This window comes from Sapajus apella, unplaced genomic scaffold, assembly GCF_009761245.1.
Source record: "Sapajus apella isolate SASKATOON/1434 unplaced genomic scaffold, GSC_monkey_1.0 scaffold83, whole genome shotgun sequence".
In the NCBI taxonomy this organism is placed as follows: domain Eukaryota; kingdom Metazoa; phylum Chordata; class Mammalia; order Primates; family Cebidae; genus Sapajus; species Sapajus apella.
Window position 1 is genome coordinate 4,380,091 of NW_022437023.1, and position 20,717 is coordinate 4,400,807.

At 52.7% G+C, this 20,717-nt stretch overlaps 1 protein-coding gene and 1 long non-coding RNA gene across 3 annotated transcripts; both read right to left on the bottom strand.

The window, feature by feature from the left end:
- Window positions 1-283: 283 nt before the first annotated feature.
- Window positions 284-19,216, bottom strand: MTCH1 (mitochondrial carrier 1). Of its 2 annotated transcripts, none has more exons than XM_032253596.1 (12): window positions 18,518-19,216; window positions 14,620-14,704; window positions 11,699-11,805; window positions 11,271-11,348; window positions 10,822-10,879; window positions 10,396-10,447; window positions 8,821-8,880; window positions 5,962-6,055; window positions 3,957-4,004; window positions 3,716-3,783; window positions 3,377-3,452; window positions 284-2,334 (listed from the first exon to the last, which is right to left on the bottom strand). In XM_032253596.1, exons 1-12 carry the CDS (start codon window positions 18,836-18,838, stop codon window positions 2,263-2,265), a joined length of 1,119 nt encoding a protein of 372 aa, XP_032109487.1. In that variant the 5' UTR covers window positions 18,839-19,216; the 3' UTR covers window positions 284-2,262. The 2 variants fall into 2 exon arrangements, with proteins under 2 accessions (XP_032109487.1, XP_032109485.1); XM_032253594.1 differs by having other exon boundaries at window positions 5,911-6,055; window positions 18,518-18,862.
- Window positions 11,934-14,607, bottom strand: LOC116533705. Its single transcript, XR_004261407.1, has 2 exons — window positions 12,231-14,607; window positions 11,934-12,188 (listed from the first exon to the last, which is right to left on the bottom strand). It is a non-coding gene; the product is annotated as an uncharacterized LOC116533705 (long non-coding RNA).
- Window positions 19,217-20,717: the final 1,501 nt, after the last annotated feature.

A 20,717-nucleotide genomic window follows, 5' to 3' on the forward strand; every position in this document is an offset into this window, starting at 1 on the left:
TGATCGGCTCTCTACAGGACACTCCTCCTGTCACCCTCCTTTGCCGACAGCTCAGCTCTCCTGCCCAATCCCACCCAATCTCCTTTCTGAGATGAGGACCCAGCATCCTAGTTTCCAAGACTAGTCAGCAGGAAACATGTCAAATGCTAGGAGGGCAGATGGACAGGGTCTCAGCTCCCAGAGATCAAAGGGTCCAGGAAACAGAGCATTTCACACACACACACCAATACAAGAATTTGAATGAACAACTCAAAACTTCCTGTTTTATTAGATTAAAACCCTGTGCTTTACTCAACCAATAACTGGGATGCAGTACCAAAGGAGATTTTCATGCCATTTCTGGATGTGGAAGATGGCTTGGGAAATGAAGTTGAAACCCCCCAATTCTTGGGGGACAGCAGCAGCCCTCCCCGAGGTGACTGGGCAAAGGCAAGGCCACCGAAGCCTTGCTCTGTTCTCCAGGCAGCCTCTGAACTGCGAGGAGCTCTTCAGGTCCAGCTTAGCTCAGCCTCCAGAGATACACGTGCCCCTGTCTCGGCGGGGTGGGGGAGACTTAGGAACTAATCTATGCAAAAACAGGATCTGAGCGTGGAGCAACAGCAAGAAAAGATACCCCAGAACAATGGTCAGTGCTGTGGGAAAACACACCGGGCTGGAGAGAGGCCACAGGGCAGACTCCCCCCTGAAGGGCCTGGGAACCCGAGGCCCCCTTCTCTACAGGCCTGCCCTGCCCACCCCAGCATGTGCTCTTCCCACTACCCTAGCCCTCTGGGGTGTCTCCCTAGGAAAGTTAATATGGGTGACAAAGTTAGGAGACCTTAGTGGCCTCAACCAGTGTACATTTACATAACACCCACACAGGCACACTTCTGCGTTCCTGGGAAACCTGTGACATGAAACTGCCCGAGTCCATTGTTACTAGGCTACTGGAAACACCCAGTTGTGCATGAGCAGCCTAGGGGCCTTCCCTTTGGCGGCAGGGACTCGGCCCCTGAGGGAAATATGACCAAAGACACCAGACCTCAACTCTCATAAGCCAGGTCACCTCAAGCAAGGGCAAACACTTGGGGGAACCCAGCTGGGCCTCAAAACATTTGTAAGCTTTGTCTGCTTATAGACCCCAGTGCTGGGCAAAAACCATTTATTGGAAGGGAGGTCTGCCTGTTCTGACATTAACTATGGCCACCGCACCAAGCGACTCTCTGTAAAACTTGAAGATATGTCATCCTAACATGTGACAGTCAGGGGTGTACGTGGAACACTTTCCAAAAGGCCCGTCTCAGGCAACAGACCTGCGCACTGGTTGCTGCTGTGGAAACGGGCACCCCAGCCTCATCACCCAGTGTCTCCCCGGAGACTGAGCTATAAGCTCTGGCACCTACATCTCCAACATGGCAGCCCCCTGCCCCGCCTCTTTACAGCCCCTTCTCCCACCAATAGGAAGGACTCAGACTCTACAGGTAGATTTTTAAGCTTACAAAAATAAGAGACTCCCCACAAAACTCCAAATCACCACCAATACATTTATTTGTGGGAGATGGGGTCAGATCTTACTATGAACTTTAAAACTGGAAAGGACTAGATACACTGATCTGCCCAACCTCTGGGTATTCACAACTGCACAGGTAACCAGATCCTGCGCGCGAGGCATCACCATTCAACAGATGAGCATTGGATGAGGAGGACACATTCTGAGTAGTCACATGATTTCCCATTCAGAGGCAGGTGCTGCCCTCATATCATTAGTGTTGAGAAAAACGCAGGCAGAGCCTGGCATTTGCGTCCTAGCATAGGCCTAGACATGATGGTGGCCATGTGCCAGGGGATCCGCCCTATTTACAAAGCAGCAGAATGATGCTCCCAGCTGAGCTGCAGGATGGGCGCTGGGCTGACTGGAGGGGTAGACGGGGTGGGGTCTGACCCCATTAGCCTTTCCCCATCCAACCTGGGCCCCCACAAGCCATTCTCTGGCCCTCTGCATTAGACAGACTCAGCAAATCTGGGAGATATGGGGAGTCTGCCAACTCCCCACCTCACCCCACCTTCCCCAGGTCTGGCAGGTGACCCAATCCACTGGGTGCAGCCCCACCCCCGCCCAACCCCACATCTGGACAGACACATGGCAAATATGGAAACTGAAGCCCGGCTGGGCTGGAGCACATCTGGTTGTTGCTGGGTTGGAGTCGTCTTGCAGGTGTCCTAAGATGGTCAGGCCTCACCCACCGTGGCCAGGTTGAGACCGTGTTTTTTAGATGATTCAGGTTACTCCAGGGCAAAGCATGATCCTGATGACACCCGGCGGAAAAGCAGGCTGGAGCCTCGGAAGAGCTGGCCCTGGACCAGAAGGAAAAGTAGGGTGAGTGGGGAGGCCACGGTTCCTCATCCCTCCTAGAGGAAGGCCAGTGTCAGGCAAAGAAGGGTCCAGGAGCTCGAGGACCCAGGCTCGGGGGTGGAGGGCCTGGGCCTGTATCCCTGGAGGGCAGAATCTACCTGTGCTGAAGCAGGAGGGAGTGGCTCATTTCCTGCCCAGGGGTGTCTTTGGGGCTACTCAGTAGGAGAGCCCTACAGAGGAGGTTCATTGCCCCCCTTGCTTCAGAGCCCAACTGGTCTCTTTCAATGCCCATGGGGAGGATGCAACACACTTACACTGACCAGGGTCACTGGGAAGAACTGTGGCTCTCCTCCCTGCTTCCCTCCCATCTTCCTCTTCTCAGCCTTGAGGCCAGTCAGCACTCGGCTCCCTCCAGGCTATTGCCCCATTTCACAGCGAGGCAAACCAAGGCCAGGAAAAGGAAAGGTTCTGCCCTTGGCCAGAGCCTGGACCCCTGACTGCTGGGCCCAAGAGTCAGGGAGAGGTACCTTCAGCACAGAACATAAGAACCCAAGGCTGGTACTGCTGCCAGGTCCCCATGTGGCCCAGCTCCACCCACAGGCTCTCCTGGGCCCAGGAATGTCCTGTAGGAGGGAGGAGTCGGTCTCCAATGCAGACTCAGTTGAACTCAGCTGAACTGGTCACAGACCTCGAATTTTCCACCCATGTTACTTGACGGATAAGCAGTTCCTGGGCTTTCCCACCTGCGACCTGGGCCAGATTTCCCTTATTCTTACCCTAAGAGTCTTGAAGACTCAAAGAAGAAAAGGTCTTATCTGATGTATAATCTTAAAATAAATCCACACTTGGCTAACCTCAAATCCTTTCTGAAATTAGGTAAGATGCAAATTTAATTTAAATGCCTTATATATACCAAGTGTCTCCTCACAGCATTAGATTCCATGAAACCACATCTTTCCATGCCATGAAGCATCCACAAAATCATTTCAGCTGAAGGATGTGGCAAAGAACAGGAAAGGCCTCCTCCATCCAGTGCTTGCTCACCTGCACACTCAGGTACTTCCAGCAGTGAATCCAGGATTTGAACACCGGGGAGTAAGGTGGGAGCCCAGCCTGCAGCCTGCCCGGGAAGGAGAGTGTAGATGCAGAGAACAGTGGGAAAACAGCCAACCACAGGGAAGGTGCTTCGAGAAGGAACGACTTCAAGCTGCCACCCGTCCGCACCCTGACACCACAGTTCATCCCACAGGGTGCTGGGAAGTGCCAGCGGAAGCCAGGGTGCCTGGCAGGCCGAGCCTACACACAGGTGGGAGGGGCAGTGCTGGAAGGTCCCCCCCTCCCCACAGCCTTGGTAAAGCGGCAAGTAGGGGGGCGCACACCTACCCGCAGTTGTTCACAGCCATGAGGTCGCCGACTAGCAGGAAGGGGTAGGTCAGCATGCTCACTGCGATCTGAAACGCAGAGAGGCCTTAGTGCCAGTGGCCCATCCTGGCCCGGGAAGCAGGGACATGCCACGCTAACACCCTGTACCAAGACCTGCCTCTAGTCATTACCAGGGTTGGCTTCCTAGGCCCTACTTGGGTCTGCAAGGCAGTGGGAAGGAAGGGCAGCTGGCTCGACTTACCCCCATCACGAACTTGGTATAGCTCCGGATAGCCAGGGCCTGGCTGAACTGAGGAGACAGAAAGGAAGAGCAGTTTGCCACAGGCACCTCAGGACGCAGGCTGCAGCTCACATGCCTTCACCCCACCCTCTGCGCTCAGCTCCTCACAAGCACGCCGCACACGCCACCGTTCCTGTCCGGACTCGGGGGCAGAAGCGGGGTAAGTGGACTGAAGGGAGTCCCGAGAAGGAGACTAGGTAAGTGGATCCGCTGCCACTACCGGTGCAACCCCACTGGACTGTGAGCCTCAGGGCTAAGCCTGGGCCTGCCTGATCAATACCCAGGGCTTGGCACACGGTGCTAAGACAGACATGCACCCTGACACCCAGAGATGAATCCTGGCCCATGGGGTGAGGCGAGGGCAACTCCAGGCTTACTGCCACCTCCACCTCAGCAAGCTTTTCCCACTTCAGACCCCAACTCCTCAAATTCTGCTTTGCTGAAGCAAGCAGCTCCTAGTGAGGAAAGGAGACTCCTCACCCTCAGCTTCTTGTGGAGCGGCCATCCCACCAGACTGATGCCCTGGGGCCTTGGCAGAGATTTGCTCAGATGTTTGCCTGAGTGGCTTTGACAAGCCCCGCGGCCTCATCTTGGCCTTTAAGCCGCACACAGAAAAGCACTCAAAAAACACTTTCAACAATCTGTTGACCGCTGTTGTTGCTAACGTAAGCACAGCTGCCTCTGGTCAGACAGCTGCCCACCTAGACCAGGAACCACTGAGCTGTGTAATCCCTGTCCCCTGACACCCTGGCTCTGTATGTGACAGCAGCAGCTCATCCACCCACAAGGCCCCAGAAAAGGGGCAGAACTGCAGGAATGTGCCACTGCGATTGCAGATGAGGTGGGTCTCTATGGAGCCACTTTAAATTGGCTGACATTGAAAGGCCAGTTAAGACTCACCTGCCCAGGTCAAGTAACCAGTCTCCCTGCAAGCAGAGGCTCCCATCTGGGATGGGAACTCCTCACCACACAGAACAACATGTGCCAGACACACACACACGGAACATGACCCACTTCCCGCCCAAGTGATTCTGGCAGACAGGTCCCCAGGCCCTCCCCTAGCCTCCTGGGTGTGGCAATACCCACTGTGAGAATGTCTGGATACCACAATCCCCAGCCACTGCTGCTCCCTACCTCTTATCTTGGTTCAGGCAGAACCGGTCAACCCCTCAGGCACCTGGACGGCCTTCTTCAACAAGTGCCGTGTAGATGGACCAGACCTTCCTATGCTTGACCTGACAGGCTGAGAGGTCTCTGTGTACTAGGCTGTGTAGACCACAGCTCACAAAATAGGAGGGTGAGCCTGGACTGCATACCTCCTAGCAGATCTGAAAAAACTCAGAGGAACACAGCCTACCCTTGGCCTGGCCAGGGACCTAATTCCAGCCCTGTTAGTTCCAGCTGAGTGACTGTTGAGAGCCCAGAGTCTCTCCAGAATTTGTGATCTCTGGGTCTCAATTTCTGTATTGGTAAACGGAACATTATGCCTGCCCTGTTCTCTTCACAACTAGGACGCCGTCAGATCAAAGGCCATAGTGTTCACAAAAGGGTTTTGAAAAGCAAAAGACATGACGCAAAGGTCAAAGGGTGATCACTATTGGCTGGTCTATCTCCTGGCTTCCTAAGCCCTAGTTGGGTCACTGCCTCAGAGAAGCCTTAGATAATAAGCTGGGGTCTGCTTTTAAGGCTTCCCAGGGATAAGCATTTCGTTAATTCCTCCCAGGTCTGGATAATAATCTGGAATCTTGCCTCTCCAGGCCATTCTCCCCTTAGACAAAGCTGACTCCAGGGGCAATGAGAGGTCCTCTCTCACCCTCCGGGCCTGATGCTCAGAATCCCAGAATCCTCGAGTTTGCCCCAGACCCTGGGCATCAGCAGTACACGGAAAGAAGGACAAGTCCTTGTTCCAACCAACCTGGGAACCTGGATTCTGGTCGTTTCCCAGCCCCCCTGGGGTGTCACTCACGCTGTCATCCACCAGGTAGGCATTGATGAAGTGGGCCAGCAGGTTACAGCCCCACAAGAAAACCACATCGCCCAGGAGGTGAGGGATTAATCCACTAAAAAACAAGGTAAGCAGAGATGAGCAGGAGAGGGAGAGGAACAGTTCCTGGGGGCTCCACACCCAGGAAACAGGCAGGGATGTTCCAGGCTCAAAATCTTAGCATATCCAATGGCATAGCCTCAGAAAAGAAGCCTGCAGGGGCCAGCAGTTATGCACACTGGGAAGGTAGTGCTCCTTTTCCCATGGGGAGGTGTTATATGCTGCTCTGGATGCCAAAAATTAGTTAAGGGTCTCAAGCAGTTTTAGATGTGAATACTGCCAAATCTGGAATTTTCAAATGCAGTTAATAAGAGTGCCTACGTGTCATAATTTTCTCCTGGCCTCTTTACCTAACCAACTCTCAGAAAACACACTGCTCAATGTATCTGTTCTCTTCAACACTGAAAATATTCTATCAAAAAGATTATATGTAAGCATTTACAAGGAGGGCTAACTTTTTAAATGATGGCCTTTATAGGATTAACAACTCCACAAACGGCTAAGGAAGGTTCCCAAGATGCAGCGCTGAGGTCAAAGGGCCAGTTTGAGGTCAGTGGGTCCCACATGCCTCTTGTGTTTCTAAATGTGTTTGCTTGTTTAGGTACGGGGAGTGCCCGGGAGGATTCCCCAGGAGACGGATGGCTGTCTCCTGGGAGGAGAAGCAGAATTATGGTTTTTGAATTTAAAATAAAAAATCTTACTATAAAATATTTGAAAAACTCAGAAGAATATATGTAATACATCTATGAGGAATATTAATAAAATGAACCTCTGTGAATGCAATTTCTAATCCTGTCATCCCTGCCTGTGCTCAGATTGACTACATGCGATATATAACCTTTGGTGCTTTCTATTCACTGTAACAGGTATGCGTATCACCTGTCCCAAAATCACATGGAGAAAAAGAACCCAAAGAGTAGGCATCTGTTATGTGGGAATCCCATTCACACACCAGAAGAGAACTACATGGTGTGAGAAATGCCAGAGGTGGTGATGTGCAGTGTTTTAAGATGGGTGGCCGTTTCTATAGGGCAGCCATCAGCCGGAGCCCAGTGGCTACTCCTTTGACAGGGTACATGGGTCTCCCAGGGCTCCAGACGCTCTGCACTTTGTCACCTCACATCCAACTTACTTCACCTATAAAGAGAGCGCATACTGAAAAGACTATGTTCAGAAAGAATAAAGCACAGACAGAACCCAGAAGCCACGCTGAGTTGATTTTTGATTTGCCTTAAGGTCTAGGCAGTGACATCCATGCTGACAGGCATGTAACAAACGTTGGTTTGTTACCAGGTACATGTGCAAATATATGTGTGCATAAATACTTATACGTACATATGTGTGTGTGTATGAATATAAATCAGAGTTGAGCAACCTTGGCACTACTGACATTTCGGGCTGAAGAATTTTTTTTTTCTTCCCCCAAGAGACAGGGTGTCAGTCTGTCACCCAGGCTGGAGTGCTGGGGTGCAATCATCACTCACTGCACCCTCCTGGGCTCAAGCCATCCTCCCACCTCAGCCTCCTGGGGAGCTAGGACTACAGGTGCGTGCTACCACACCCAGCTAATTTTTTAAAACATTTTTGTAGAGACAGAAGTCTCACTATGCTGCTCAGGCTGGTCTTCAACTCCTGGCCTCAACTAATCCCCTGCCTCAGCCTCCTGACAGCTGCAGAAACCACTGACACGAATCCTGAGTAAGTGGGATCACAGATGCAGGCCATGACGCCTGGCTGAATGAATAAGCCTTTGTCGCGGGGCTGTCCTGTGTACCGTAGGATGTTTGGTGGCATCTCTGGCCTCTACCCACTAGATGCCAGTTGTGACAAACAAAAGATGTCTACAGACACTGCCAGTGTTCCCTCAGGAGCAAATTCACCTCCTGAGAACCGTATATTTACGTATTATATACGCATACATGCAGACACACCTACAAACAGTCATTTCTTGGTTAAATGAGGGGCCATAAATTAAAAACATCTGGCAAACTGGAAAACCATGATATAAAAGACTTCTTTTTAATAATATGGAGCCTAGTATCTAGTATTTGTCATGTACCTATCACCATGTACATTACTGCCTAGACCTTAAAAAGGCAAATCAAAAAACAACTCATCAAGCCTGGCTTCTGGGTTCTGTCTGTGCTTTATTCTTTCTGATCATAGTCTTTTCAGTATGTGCTTTCCTTAGAGGTGAAGTAAGCTGGAAGTGAAGTGCAGGGTGTCCCAGGTGCCCTGCCAAAGGAGCAGGTCCTGGGCTCCACCCGATGGCTGCTCTACAGAAAGAACCACCCAGCAGGATAAGATTTTCTGACTTTTCAAGAGACGCCAGAAATGTGGACTTCTGTGCAAAATATCTGAAATGTTAACGTTAACAACTAATTTGTCAGAAAAGCAATGTCAAACAGAATCCATTGGCTGTAGTCAGCCTGTTAGCTTCCAGAGCTCCACCCTCCGTCCAATCAAGATTTTCAGTCATGTTTTAGCAGTGGGGCCAAGGACTATGCAGTGACCAAGCTCATGAAGACCAGCCCCACACCCACCGCAGGAGGAGGGCTAGCAGGGCTGGTCAGTGCATCTCCACTTTTACGTGAGCCACGGCCTGAAAAGGGCTAAGCAGCTTGGACGCGCTACGGAGCTCTAGAGAGCCGGTGCAGCCCACAGGCTAGGGCCGGGCTATGTGGTTCATCCCAGCCAGTAGCTGTGGTCTGAGAGGTTGAGGACACACCTGTTAGTAGAGCCATGCCCATGGCCAGTTATGGGGTGTATAAACTCACGTACACAAAGAATCCCAGGAGCCCTTCCTCTTTGAAAATCTTCCCAATGGAGCTGAGCACACCACTGTGAAAAAGGCAAGACAGAGACACCGGGTCATGCAGCCACCTACCAGAAGCCCAGCCCTTGGTGTGGGGCTGAGCCTACCAACTCTGCTCAGATCCAGCCGGTCCTGGTGGGGATGGGGAGGACTATTACCAGGAGGAACCAAGTAGAAAGGCACAGAGAGAAAGGCACAGAGAGTGCTTGTTCAGGGTGAGGAGGAGTTGACACAGTTCACGGAGACTGAGGAAGCCCCACCTCCCCTGGGGGCAGCCCACTAGCAGTGCTCTACTGCGTTTTCTGTGAGCCGGGAGTTTAGGAATGCGTCTCCCGACATGGGCCACTGCTGCAGAGGTGGCAGGCCGCTCTTACCTGGCCCTCACACTTATCTCTGCTTAAACAACCCTCCAGCAGAGGAGCCTGCAGGCCCGCCCAAGACAGTAAGAGTAGGAGGGGGTGATGAGCAGAGAGAATCACTTTCCCAGAGGGCAGGGAAGGAATACAGGGCCCTACAGCAGGAGACACTGGAACCAGCCTAGGAGACACCTGGCACTCCCCAGCAGGGAGCCAGGGACTCACGCCTGGCCACTGCACCTGTTAGGGATGAGAGGACAGGCTGTGGGGTCTTAGGTGTGAAGTGCCAAGGAAGCTCAATAACAACTTTGGTGACCTGTGGCTGGACACATCAACTGGCTTGTCCTGAATGGAGGCTGTGCACAGCCCAGGGGGAAGGGACAACCTAACAGAGGAAGCCAGTGGAAGGCAAAGCCCTGGGTAGCCCTGGTCCCAGGTCATCCCAACCCGGCCAGGCCTAGCCCCACCACTCACAACAGCGAGATTACACCCTCCTGGTCCCAACTACCAACCTCATACTTCAGTCTAGGGGAATGGGCCGATTTCCCATTAATGACCCCAGTGAGACATCATGCCAGCTGAGCTTCCTGGGGTCGTGGCCTCACAGGACAGCTGCCAAAAACAGTGATCCCAGGAAATGAGAGTCTTAGAGAGAAAGAGCAGCCCAGGTGTGTCCTTCTGCCACATGCCTCGTGTCAACACATGTGCCCTCGCACCTGCCCAGGCCTGCGTGCAGATCTAGGTGAGGGTCTGGTATACAACTGAAGGGATAAGCCCCAAGCCCATGGGGTACGTGGCTTCTTCATAGAGGAAAAAAAGAGTTACCAGCTGGAAAAATCATTAGAGCATTACCTTGGGGGTCCAGGAGGGGACCTCAGCTCAGCCCTAAGTGGCAGAATCAGCTCTGGTGCCAGAAATCCTAATCCAAACTGACTGCAATCCCACTCACCCTTCTGCAAAGGCATCTAGGCTCATCTAGGGCTGCCCTTGATAAGAGATGGGGAAGAGAAAATGGCCCTGGACAGACTATGAAAGCCACTGCTGCATTCCTCAGAAGCCAGGCAGCAGGCTGAGCTCACACGGGACTAGGGCAGAAAAGGTGCAGCAACCAACCCCGGCACGGCCTGCCCCGGCAGACTCTGAGAGGGTAACAGGGCCACTCTGCCAGTCCCAAGAGTCACCCACCTGTACTTGGCCTCCCGTCCCACAAACTGGACCATGCAGCGCATTGAGATGACTGAGGAAAAAGAAAACACACACAGGTGACATAGTGGGCCAAACCTCATGACACTCCAGCCACCAGTGCCGGGTGCAGAGTGGCCACTGAACAACATGCCTATTGAGAGAAGAGGAGATGAAGAGGGTCTCTGGGATTCCCTGGCACACGCCATGACCGCAGGGTCCCATTTCTTCTGCCTGGGAAGAGCTCCACCTCTCTTTGGAAAGAGTTCCAACCTCTCCTCAATGGGGTAGGTTCCAGTAGAATACCCCCACCCCACTACCACTTCCCAACTGGTCTACAACTGTCTATTTCCAGTCCACAAGGGGGTACCCCTCACCCCACGCCCCCACCCCGGCTTAGATAGTCTCATGGGAAGGTGGGCAGCTTACCATGCAGGGGGTGGGCCAACATGCGGGACACGCACTGCATCATCATCTCATAGGAGGTCTGGAAGAGAGCATGGGGTGGAGACTCGCCACCCTCGGCCTGTCTCTGGAACTGGCCCTCGAGGGGAGCTACAAGTGCTTACGAGGGGGAAACCTGTCCCATGGACTGCACATGGGGTCAGTCTGCCAAGGATGGCTCCACCTGTTGCCCACTTGCCAGCTCCCCACCCAGGAGTGCTGCCCAGTCCCAGGCTAGGCCCAACAATGGCTGAGAAGGCTTTCTGGGGCTCCCCGTGCATCCAGGCCAGGGCTCCTTCCCACACCACCCCACCCATGCATGCATGAGAACACAACTCAGCTCAGTGACTCGTCAATGACCCGCCCAACTTGGGGGTGAGAAACCTTCAGGCTCCCCTCCATGCGCCTCTCCCTCTCCGACTCTTCACACCCACCTCCTTCACAACTTTCTTCAGGGAAGTCTTCATGTCATCCTTGTTGGAAACCTGCTCGATCTCATCTGGAGGGAAAACCTGAAACAAACAGAGAGGGGCCAAGAAGAAAGCTCAGCGACGCCTCTTCCAGGGAACAATTCAGGGACTCGGCGGCAGGAACCAGCTCCAAGTATTTCCTCTGCAGTGTCTGCTGGCTGGGCCCGCCTCAGGCAACCTCCAGGTCTGGAGCCTCAGGGACAAAGAAAGCTACTATCTGGTGTCACAGCTGTGGGAAAGCAGAACTACGGCGTGGGAGCTCTCCCACGGGGCTGGAGTGAAGCCCCCAGTGGTGTGGGAAGGAGGCAGGACCAGGGTAACTGGCTGCTGCAGGGGTGGCTGGGAGCATGAGGAAACCTTGGGCCACTGTTCCTGGCTTTGCGCCGGCTCACCTTCTTCATGCTACCCCGGGTCACGGTGGAGAGGGCGTTGGACATCAGCCGGGGGCTCAGGCCTCGGAACAGCCCTATCTTACCATCCACCTGCACGATGTACTTGGCTGTAAGAAAACAGAGGCGGTAGAGGAGTCACACCCAGTTCAGGGCCACCCACTCCTGGGTCACACACACCCAGACCAGGCTCAGTTTGTCCTTCAGGTAACTGCTATCGGTTCATACCTTTTCTTGCTTTTTTTTTTTTTTGCTTTAAAAACTCTACTTGATAAACTCAGCTGTGTTTTCTCAGCAACTCAAATGCTGCAACACAGAAAACAATTCTGTTTGTTAAAAATTAAGTTTTTCTTGAGGAAAAGAAAACAGGAAAGACAGAGAAAGTACCCACAGGGAATGATGAAGTTTGCAGCCTCAAGGAGGGAAAAAGGCAAAGGAAGGGCTCCCAGGAAACAGTCTCCACCCTGCTACTGTGCTATACGCAGGATACCACCTGCTATACCCAGGATACCACCTGCTATACCCAGGATACCACCTGGCACCTTTGGCATTTATTAGTCAAGGGAAAAACAAGTCGATAGAGAAGTAACTAAAACAGAAGCACCAATGAACAATTCCACAGAATAAACTTAAATGTGAGGGATGCCAGGCCCTACCCGTGTGAGTTAGTGTTTTCTTCATTAGGGTCTATCTTTCTAAGGATACCTTTCATGACGTTTCATTGTTTTCTATCAACATTTTGAACATGTTTTAAATGGAAGGGTGGGTATTTTTATACACCTGTGCATCTGGAAGTGAGCAGACATTCGCTCAGACAGCATGCTCTCCCTTTTAGACCCATGATTTTAGCTCTCTGGCACCGCACAGAGGCAGGAAGAAGCAAATATGCCTTTTGCTCCTCCGCAGATGTCTGCCAGCCCAGCAATTCAACGTCACAGCTAGCATGGGTTTTTCACGAGGCTGAGAACACCTGTTACCTGTTCATGTGATTTCCTGAGATGGGGGTGGGCTGGAAAGAGAGGAGGAGGAGGGAAGGGGATGCTGGGTGACTTGGCAAGGAGCCCTACTTCAGAGTGAACAGGCAGAAGGAAAACTTGCTTTGGGGGAGGGTGAGGAGATCCTGGTGAGGAGAGGGAGCCTCAGGACCTCTGTGTGTGATCCTGAGCAAAACATCCACCCTCTTCCATCGGATCCGCCCACCAGTGAAAACAAAGGAATAAGGACCTTCATTTCTCCCCATTTCTGAGAGGACTGAGGAAGAAGTGAGAGAGGAGGATGCTGAAATGCCTGCAAGGGCCTCTGTGCCCAAGGCCTCGGGCTGGCCAGGGCCTCCCTCATTCCCGTCTTTCCGCAGTTCCGGAATCCCTCTGGGAAGTTCCTTCTTCTCCACCAGAGAATGTCACGACAGCTGCGATACTTTCAGCCAAGACATGTAGAGGAGCAGACGCTGTCCACACTGTACCAGAGATCCAGATGGCGGCCCCTCCCTGACTCCAGAGCAGGTCTGGTGTCTGGATGCCCAATGAACATCTGCTCACACCTAGACTGAAGCTCCATTTATATAAACAAGGCTGGGGCACGCATCAGAACTCTGCTCTTCCTCACAAGTGGCAGTAAGGTGGGGGTCAAGTTCCCTCCGCTCTAAGTCCTTTTGGGAATGGCAGTGTCACATGAATAGAGATGACTGGGCTCTAACCTTGCCTCTCAGAGTACAGCACGTGCAACCAGATCCAGAGGAAGCCCCATGCAGGGCTGCAGCCCCCCGCCCCGGCTGCCTTACCTCTGTATGCCGCTTCACTACGCAGTGGTCAGGGGCCTTCCTACCTCTGTCATTCCCCCTCCACTACGCTCACAATTTTTAAGTAAAAAACAACACAAACACATTTCCTCACAAGATGGCACATTCCGCCTGGCCCTAGACTCTGCACTCAACAACACAGGGACAAACTGGAAGAGAAATATGACCCCCAATTCTGCTAACAGCATGTGAAGTGGAAAAGATAACACAAGAGGCCAAGCCCTGAGTTACTCAGCAGAAAGAAAGATTCTGGAGAACATTCTAGACAACCAAACAGGCAGAGGCGCAGGGAACTCGAGAGGATTCGCCTGGAATGGAACTCCGGCTGTGAACACGGAGAGAAAAGGCACATTTAAAGAAGGCCCTCATCACGATCGTCTGGCGAGGGTGGGGACCGGGAAAGGGACAGTGAGGGTGAACATGAGAAGGCCCTGGCCAGCTGGCACCTGTGGGCCGGCAACAGAGGCAGCAAGGCGGGCTTCTTGGTGACTGACAGGAAGCTTCTTGGGAGCTTACAGGAAGGCCTGGGCAGAAGAAGCTGACCTTACTTTGCAGACAAGGGGTGCAGCTGGGCCAGAGTAGGTAAGTGGCCCTCCCAAGCTCACACAGCCCACAGAAGTGAAGCTGCAATTCACTGCACACCATTCTGTAACCAACAGATGGAGACATCAGAGTGAGTGAGCACTACGCTGCCTGCGGAACGCAGGGGAAACAAGACACCCAGGTGGGATGAAAGAAAAGAACTCGGGAGGGGCCCCACAGGCCTCCTCCTGGAGTAGCAGGGCCAGCCTGCTCACAAGGCAAAAGGAAATCACCCCCACGCCTGTTCAGGGCAGCAGAGATAACAGGGATTGGTGTCCTGGACTGGCCCCTCTCTCAGGCACCCGTGACGGTCCCCTCCTGCTGTCTGGTCTGGCAGCTGGCAGCTACAGGCAGAAGAGCTGGACCAAAACTGTGTGGTTCACCTGCTCCCACCTCGACACCATGCCCTCTCTGGCCACGCTTAGATCCCCTCCCCGTGCCAGCTCAACTCCGTGTGCCATGCTGCATGGTAGCTTCTCCCCACTTGAGGCCTCTTTTCTGTTGACTTGGGTTTTCCTGCTCGGGAGGCACACTCACCACTCACCGTAGGTGAAGAAGCTCGGCAGGTAGAGGACCTTCCTCCCCAGCACATTGGTCCCAAGGGTGGGGGGCATCGGCTCATGACCCACCTTTAGAGTTAACAAAGACAAAGGGACTATCAGAGTCTACTGGTGACTCAGCCTCACCACCTCTCCTCAGTCTCCTGTGCCCTTTGCCTAACTCTTCTCCCACAAATTCTAATGTGGTTCCTGTTCCTGTTTTCCCCATCAAAACATGCCAGAAAGCTCATCAGTGTCTCTAACCATCGGCAGCATGTAATCTCCCAATGAACAGAAACGCCTGGTCCCAGATACTACCCCAACCACAATCCAAGTCACACCCACACCCCAACATCGTTACATTCAAATCCCAGATATTCCCAGCAGAGAACCCCATTTGTATGTCCTTCAAACCCCACTCCCAGCTCAGAATAAATCTCAATTATTCTCATCTCCAGTTGAAAAACTTCATTCCAACCTCAATTCCAAACGTGGCAATAAGAAAACATCATACGCAAGCTTCAGACAGATCAGTCATTAAGTCGTCCATTCCAAAGTGCACCCCAAACTCAAATTTCTTAACAAATCTACTGCAGACACCTCCATGTCTATTCCTCCCATTCCCAGGCTTAGCAAACTGTTTCCTCAAATTCCAGCTGTTCCTCAGATATACCCTCTGCTGCGTTCTCATCTCAATCACCTGACATCCCTGTGACAAAATGACCTGCTCATTTCTGTATGGCTTTGATAGTTCTCGCTGTACAGATGCTTTGCATATCTGAAATACTTATTAAACTCTTAGGTGGGTGAAGGACCATCCATATCCACGTGAGGAGCAGGAAGTCTCTGTCAAGGGGTGAGAGCCACTGCTGCCAGGCAGGGGACAAGGTATCACAGCAGCACCTAGGTGGGGAGTGAGAAGGCCCCTTCCTCCCTTGGCAGGGATCAGGATACCAGCCCTGTGCCCTCTAAGCAGACCAGCCAGTCCCACAGACCAGAGAGATTCCTCTGAGATGCAGAAGTAGTTTTGGCCTGCAGCTGTGGGAGGTGGTGGCAGCTTAGAAAGCTCTACCTCGGAAACCGGATAAGGTATGCTTCCAGCGCTTTTTGGGATCAACTACCTGTCCCCTTTTGCCTTTACCAAGCAAGTGCTTTTGAAAGCTCAGGCCATCTCCTGTGGATGTGATTCTGAGAGGCCTAACAAATTAATGATTGTAAACTGAAAATCTCCATGATGGGGACTGTCTTTAGAAGAAAAACATTTTGATCCAGTGAAGCCAAAGGAGGAAAGGGGTGGGTCAGCTGACCCAGGCAGCAAGTCCTTCCCTTCTAGACCTTTCTCTTCTGGGTTAAAAGCTCCAAGGTTCTGAGCTAAGTTTTGTCTTGATCTTTGTTCTCTTAAATACAGGTGGCACTCCTTTATACCTCCACTCCAAGTCACCGCCACTGCTCTCTTCCTGGCCTTACCCAGTTTAGTCACTACAATTTGGGAGTCCCACTGATCCCAATTTCACCCTTAAATCTGTGTGGTTCTCTCATATCCCCGTGGCTCCTAAATCTGTTGAATCTATTTTCTTAACTTCTATTGGGTTATCACAGGCACACTGGCTGTATCTCATCCCCATTCCTCTCACCTTCAAGTTTTGATGACTTGTTCCCAAATCACTAAACCCAATTTCATCCTGGAATCTGTTAACCCAGTCCTAACTACAGCAAATGCAGTGGCCCTATGTCAGATACCAGCAGGGACAGTCTGTCATCTCAAAATCTCCAACTCCCAAGCCTGCCACCCCCATTCCCTGATCTAAGGCCCTGTATTCTTATGCAGTCAATCTAGACAACCCCGAATCTGTCGCTCCACTCCTGCCACCCCCACTCCCAGTCATCTGCTTTTTTCAAGATATTACTCTGATTCCCAAGCAACACCCATTGAAGTTCTTACCCTAATATATGTTACACTCAACAGTGGCTGGATTCAAATCAGACAGGCACCTCTGGGGCTTCAAAGGGGTTCATCCATCCTTACCTGCCCACCATTTAGTTCTTCTCACGCTTTGGTGTCCTTCATTCCCCCATTCCCTTCCCCAACCACCCTTATTTCAAAGTTCTTTCAAACCAGATCAGCCATCGTCCAAATGATGAAGGTACCTCTTCGTTTCCTTCACATTGAGCCCTTGTGCTCCAGCATCCTTCACTCCACAGACGCTCCCACCTGCACCCTAAAATCCTAGCCCTCACTCAGTCTCGTTCCATCAGCTTCCAGAACCCTCACTTCTCAGGTCCCACCAGTTCAACTGCTGTAAATACAATCTTAATTAGCCCTGTGAGTAAGACAGCCCTCACTCCCAAATCATAACCAAATGCCAGTCTTGGTCTCTACCCTCGCCCCTCAGCAATTTTCAAATCTGTCACAATTAGGGTCTAATCAGGCACCTTGATGCCCCTGACTGAATCTCCTCATTCTTTGTCCTATTCCTGGTCACACCCACAAATCTATTACCATTCCTCGGATCCCAGATTTCAATTACTCTCATTCTCAAGGCCTTCTCATTCCAATTTGCATTCTCTCAGTTCAATTATAAAGATGGTAAAATCGGACACCCACCTGCCTCAACTCAAATCTTGGATGGGTCTCCACTTCCATTTTTACCTTCCTCCCCCCATCCTTCTTAACTGGAAAATTCTGGCCCAATGACCCCCATCAAAACTGTACCCATCCCAGCCACACCCACCTAATTCTCACACCTCCATACCCCCTTCATTCCAGCTCACTCTCTCCTCCTCTCAAGCAGCGCACTTCATCTGTACCGCATTGCCGGCCACCACCATATTTGCCAAGTGCCTGTGCATTCCTCCGTTCCAGAGACATCCTTACCTCGATCTGAATTTCTGGAAGCCCTTACCTATCCTGCCACCTATGTCTCCACTGTCCCTTCTGCCCAATTTCAATACTCGCATGCCCCTTCTCCTCATCCGCCCAGATACAAGCACTGTGATTCCTATCTCTGATCCCAACTATGATTTCCATTTTCTCCTCCAAATGCGTCATCTCCTTCCCCCTAAAAGCCTCTTCCTAGCTCCCCTCTCTAGACAAATCGCTGCCACTCCCCTCCCCCAATGCCGCCCCTATCTGTTCCCCTCCCCCCATACGCGTCACCCTGTCCCCTCCTCCTACCAAATCTGTCGTAGCCATCAAATCCAGAGCCCCCATCTCCGGTAAACTGATAGCATTCCCTGTTAAATTCTTTGCCTTTCCACTCTCCCACCAAATTAAATCACCATGAAACCCAAGACCTCCGTCCCCTCTGCCCACCCCCAGTGTGATGTCCTTCTTTACCTCCTAAATTTCTGGCCCTGGCACCCACTTTGTCCCCACCCCGAGACGCTTTAAATCTGTCTCTATTAAATGCAGAGCCCCCGTTCCCCTCTGCCCCAAATATGTGCTCCTCACTCTGTGAACACTTTGCCTGGGCCCCCAACCTTCCTCCCTATCTCTTCACCCAAACTTCTCGCCCCTCCCCCAATTCTGCTTCTTCCCTCACCCCAAATTCGTTCCCTTCCCTATCTCAAGTCCATCATCCCCACTCCTTTATCTCCCAAATACATCTTTCCAGCCCATCGCCCTCTCCTTGGCATACCCCAACTCGCGTGTTCCTTGCACCCTCTCCCAAATCTGTTGCTCTAACCCCTTCCTCTCCTTTCTGCATCCTAAAACCCGTGACCCCTGCGTTCCCAACTCCCTCACGGCTTCCCTCCCCTCCCACCCACTTCGACCCCCAACCCGCCGTCCCCGCCCCTCTCCCCAAATCTGTCGCCATTGACTCCCCGCCCCAATCCTCCAAATCCTGGCCTGTCATCTTCACATCGGCCTCCCATCTCCCTACGGCGCCTCTGGTCTCCCACCTGGATGAGCAGCTTCACGTAGAGCAGCGGATGGCTGAGCGCCGTCACGCCCGCGCCCAGTGCCACGAAAAGAGCCTCAGTGGTCGGGGCGTTGTCCCCAGACCCCAGGCCGCCGGATCCGCCGTCCATCCTGCGAGCCGAGGGCTGAGCCGCAGGCCGAGGGTGGCGCGGATGTGCGCGGTGCGCAGGCGGTGGATCGCGAGCTCGGGCCTCGACCCCCGCCGCCGCCCCGCCGCGAGCTCCGGCTCCAGCTCCAGCTCCCGCCATCCCCGCGGCACCGCCGCGAGCCCAGGGCGCCACTTCCGGGTCCGAAGCCCCCATGGCGCCCGGCGGCTAGGTCACTCCCCGTCACATGATGGAAGCCACGCCCCTCGCTAGCGTCAGGGGGCGGGGCCGGGTCGCACCACTCCAGACAGAGGGGGAGGTCGGGAGCTTGGCGGGGCTGGTGAGACGTGCTGGCTGTGGTCCCCGGGACTTTTGCGGGCCTGGCAGGACTGTGGGTTGCCGGCCGGGGGTCAATGGTGACGGGCGGTCGGGGCCGCGGGCTCCGAAGTTGTGGCAGCTGCCGCAGGCCGAGGCGCTCCCCCGGGAGCCCCAGAGCGCGCGGGGGCGGGGTTCGGCGCCTCTGGCTACCAGACGTCCCCAATATGGTCTGAGACGCTTCCAAGCCCTCTCCCCGGCTTCGGGAGTTTTCTCCGCGGTTCTCGGCCCGCCCCTTTGCGGCCCAGATCCGAGTCGCTGCGGCCTGCGTGGAACTTTGCGCAAGCTGAACGTCCCGCTGCGGGACGAGCCCGGAGCCCCGAGCCCGAGCCCCTCTGCGGTCCCAGCCTCTTTGTCCGACCCCTTTCCTACCCCCTCTGCCAGGAATGCCGTCCCCACCGGAGCAAATCCAGATGTCCCCTCAGCGACTGTGGGCACCCTCCCCAGCTGCGGAGCCTTCGCACGCCTTCCTTAGAGCCCGTGGTGGTAAAATTTGTTTTGCTCAAAAGTATTTGAGTGTCTCCCTCACTAGATCCTGAGGGTTTTAGTGAGTCCTTCAGTGTGAGCACTCGCAGGCACTGACAAGTGCCTGTAGTTGATTTTTAGTTAATAAAAGTGAATAATCACAACTAGACCTGAAATTGCAGGAATTATGTGACGGGCACTTTTTAAAGTGCTTTGCAGGTGTTGATTCAAGTGTAATCCTCACAAGAACCCTGCGAGGAAGATAGGACAGCAAGTGCTCTGCTCCTATTTGTACCCTACCTGCAATAACACCTACAACAGAATCCCGCTAGTTGGGGGCGGGGGGACGGGGTGGTTCACAAAAAACGTTTCTGTTTGAATGAATCCTAGAGTGTGCAGGGACACAGCAGTGGAAGACCTGGTCCCTTTGCCTGTACTTACCCTGTTGCCAGTTCATTGTGAGAAATTTCTGTGAACAGACACCTGCCTTCTGGTCACTTTTACTACTAGTATCGGTTTCCCAGTCTGTCTTTTCTGAATCCCTTCCTGCCCTACCCCTTAAAAAGCTACTTCCCCTCTTACCACTCCTGATAACGAACACTCTATGCACTTTCCTCGTTCAAAGCCCTCACCTTGGCCTCCCTAACCCAGACTTGTCCTAGTGAAATCATTTGCAAAGCCTCCTAGCCCTTTCAACTTGCTGTTTTTTCTCCGTCAAACACAACTCTCATCAAATCTCCCACTATCCTTCGGGAGCACCTTAAATGACTTCCTTTTGCCTAGATTCTGATTTAGCTTTCTCAATAAGGACCTCAAAGTCAGGTTCCTAGTGCCACACTACCCAGAAGAGGCCAGAGGTTTTAGTTTGGGGTGGGGGGTAGGGGAGGATGATTTACTCACACCTTCCTTCTGAAAGTTCCTCATAGGAACCTTTTCCTTCTCTAGGCTTTTTGTCCCTATTTTTCTCCAGTTGTCTGTTTTTCCTTCTGAACTTGGCTGTTCATCGTTGTGCCTTTACTCTGCCTTACATGGTCACCTAACTTTGGGCCTATACTTATTTGGCGCTTTCAGACTGTGGTTCCACGTGAGGCAGCAACTTAGTGTTGTCTTGCATTGTTTTGTATCTTCCACAGCCAAATGTAGGACTATGCATATAGCACATGCTCAGTAAAGTGTTTCTAAATGATCCAACAATTCCTCCAAGCAAGGAAAGTAAAGGAAAGATAGATCAGCCAAACCACTTAGACCCCTAGGG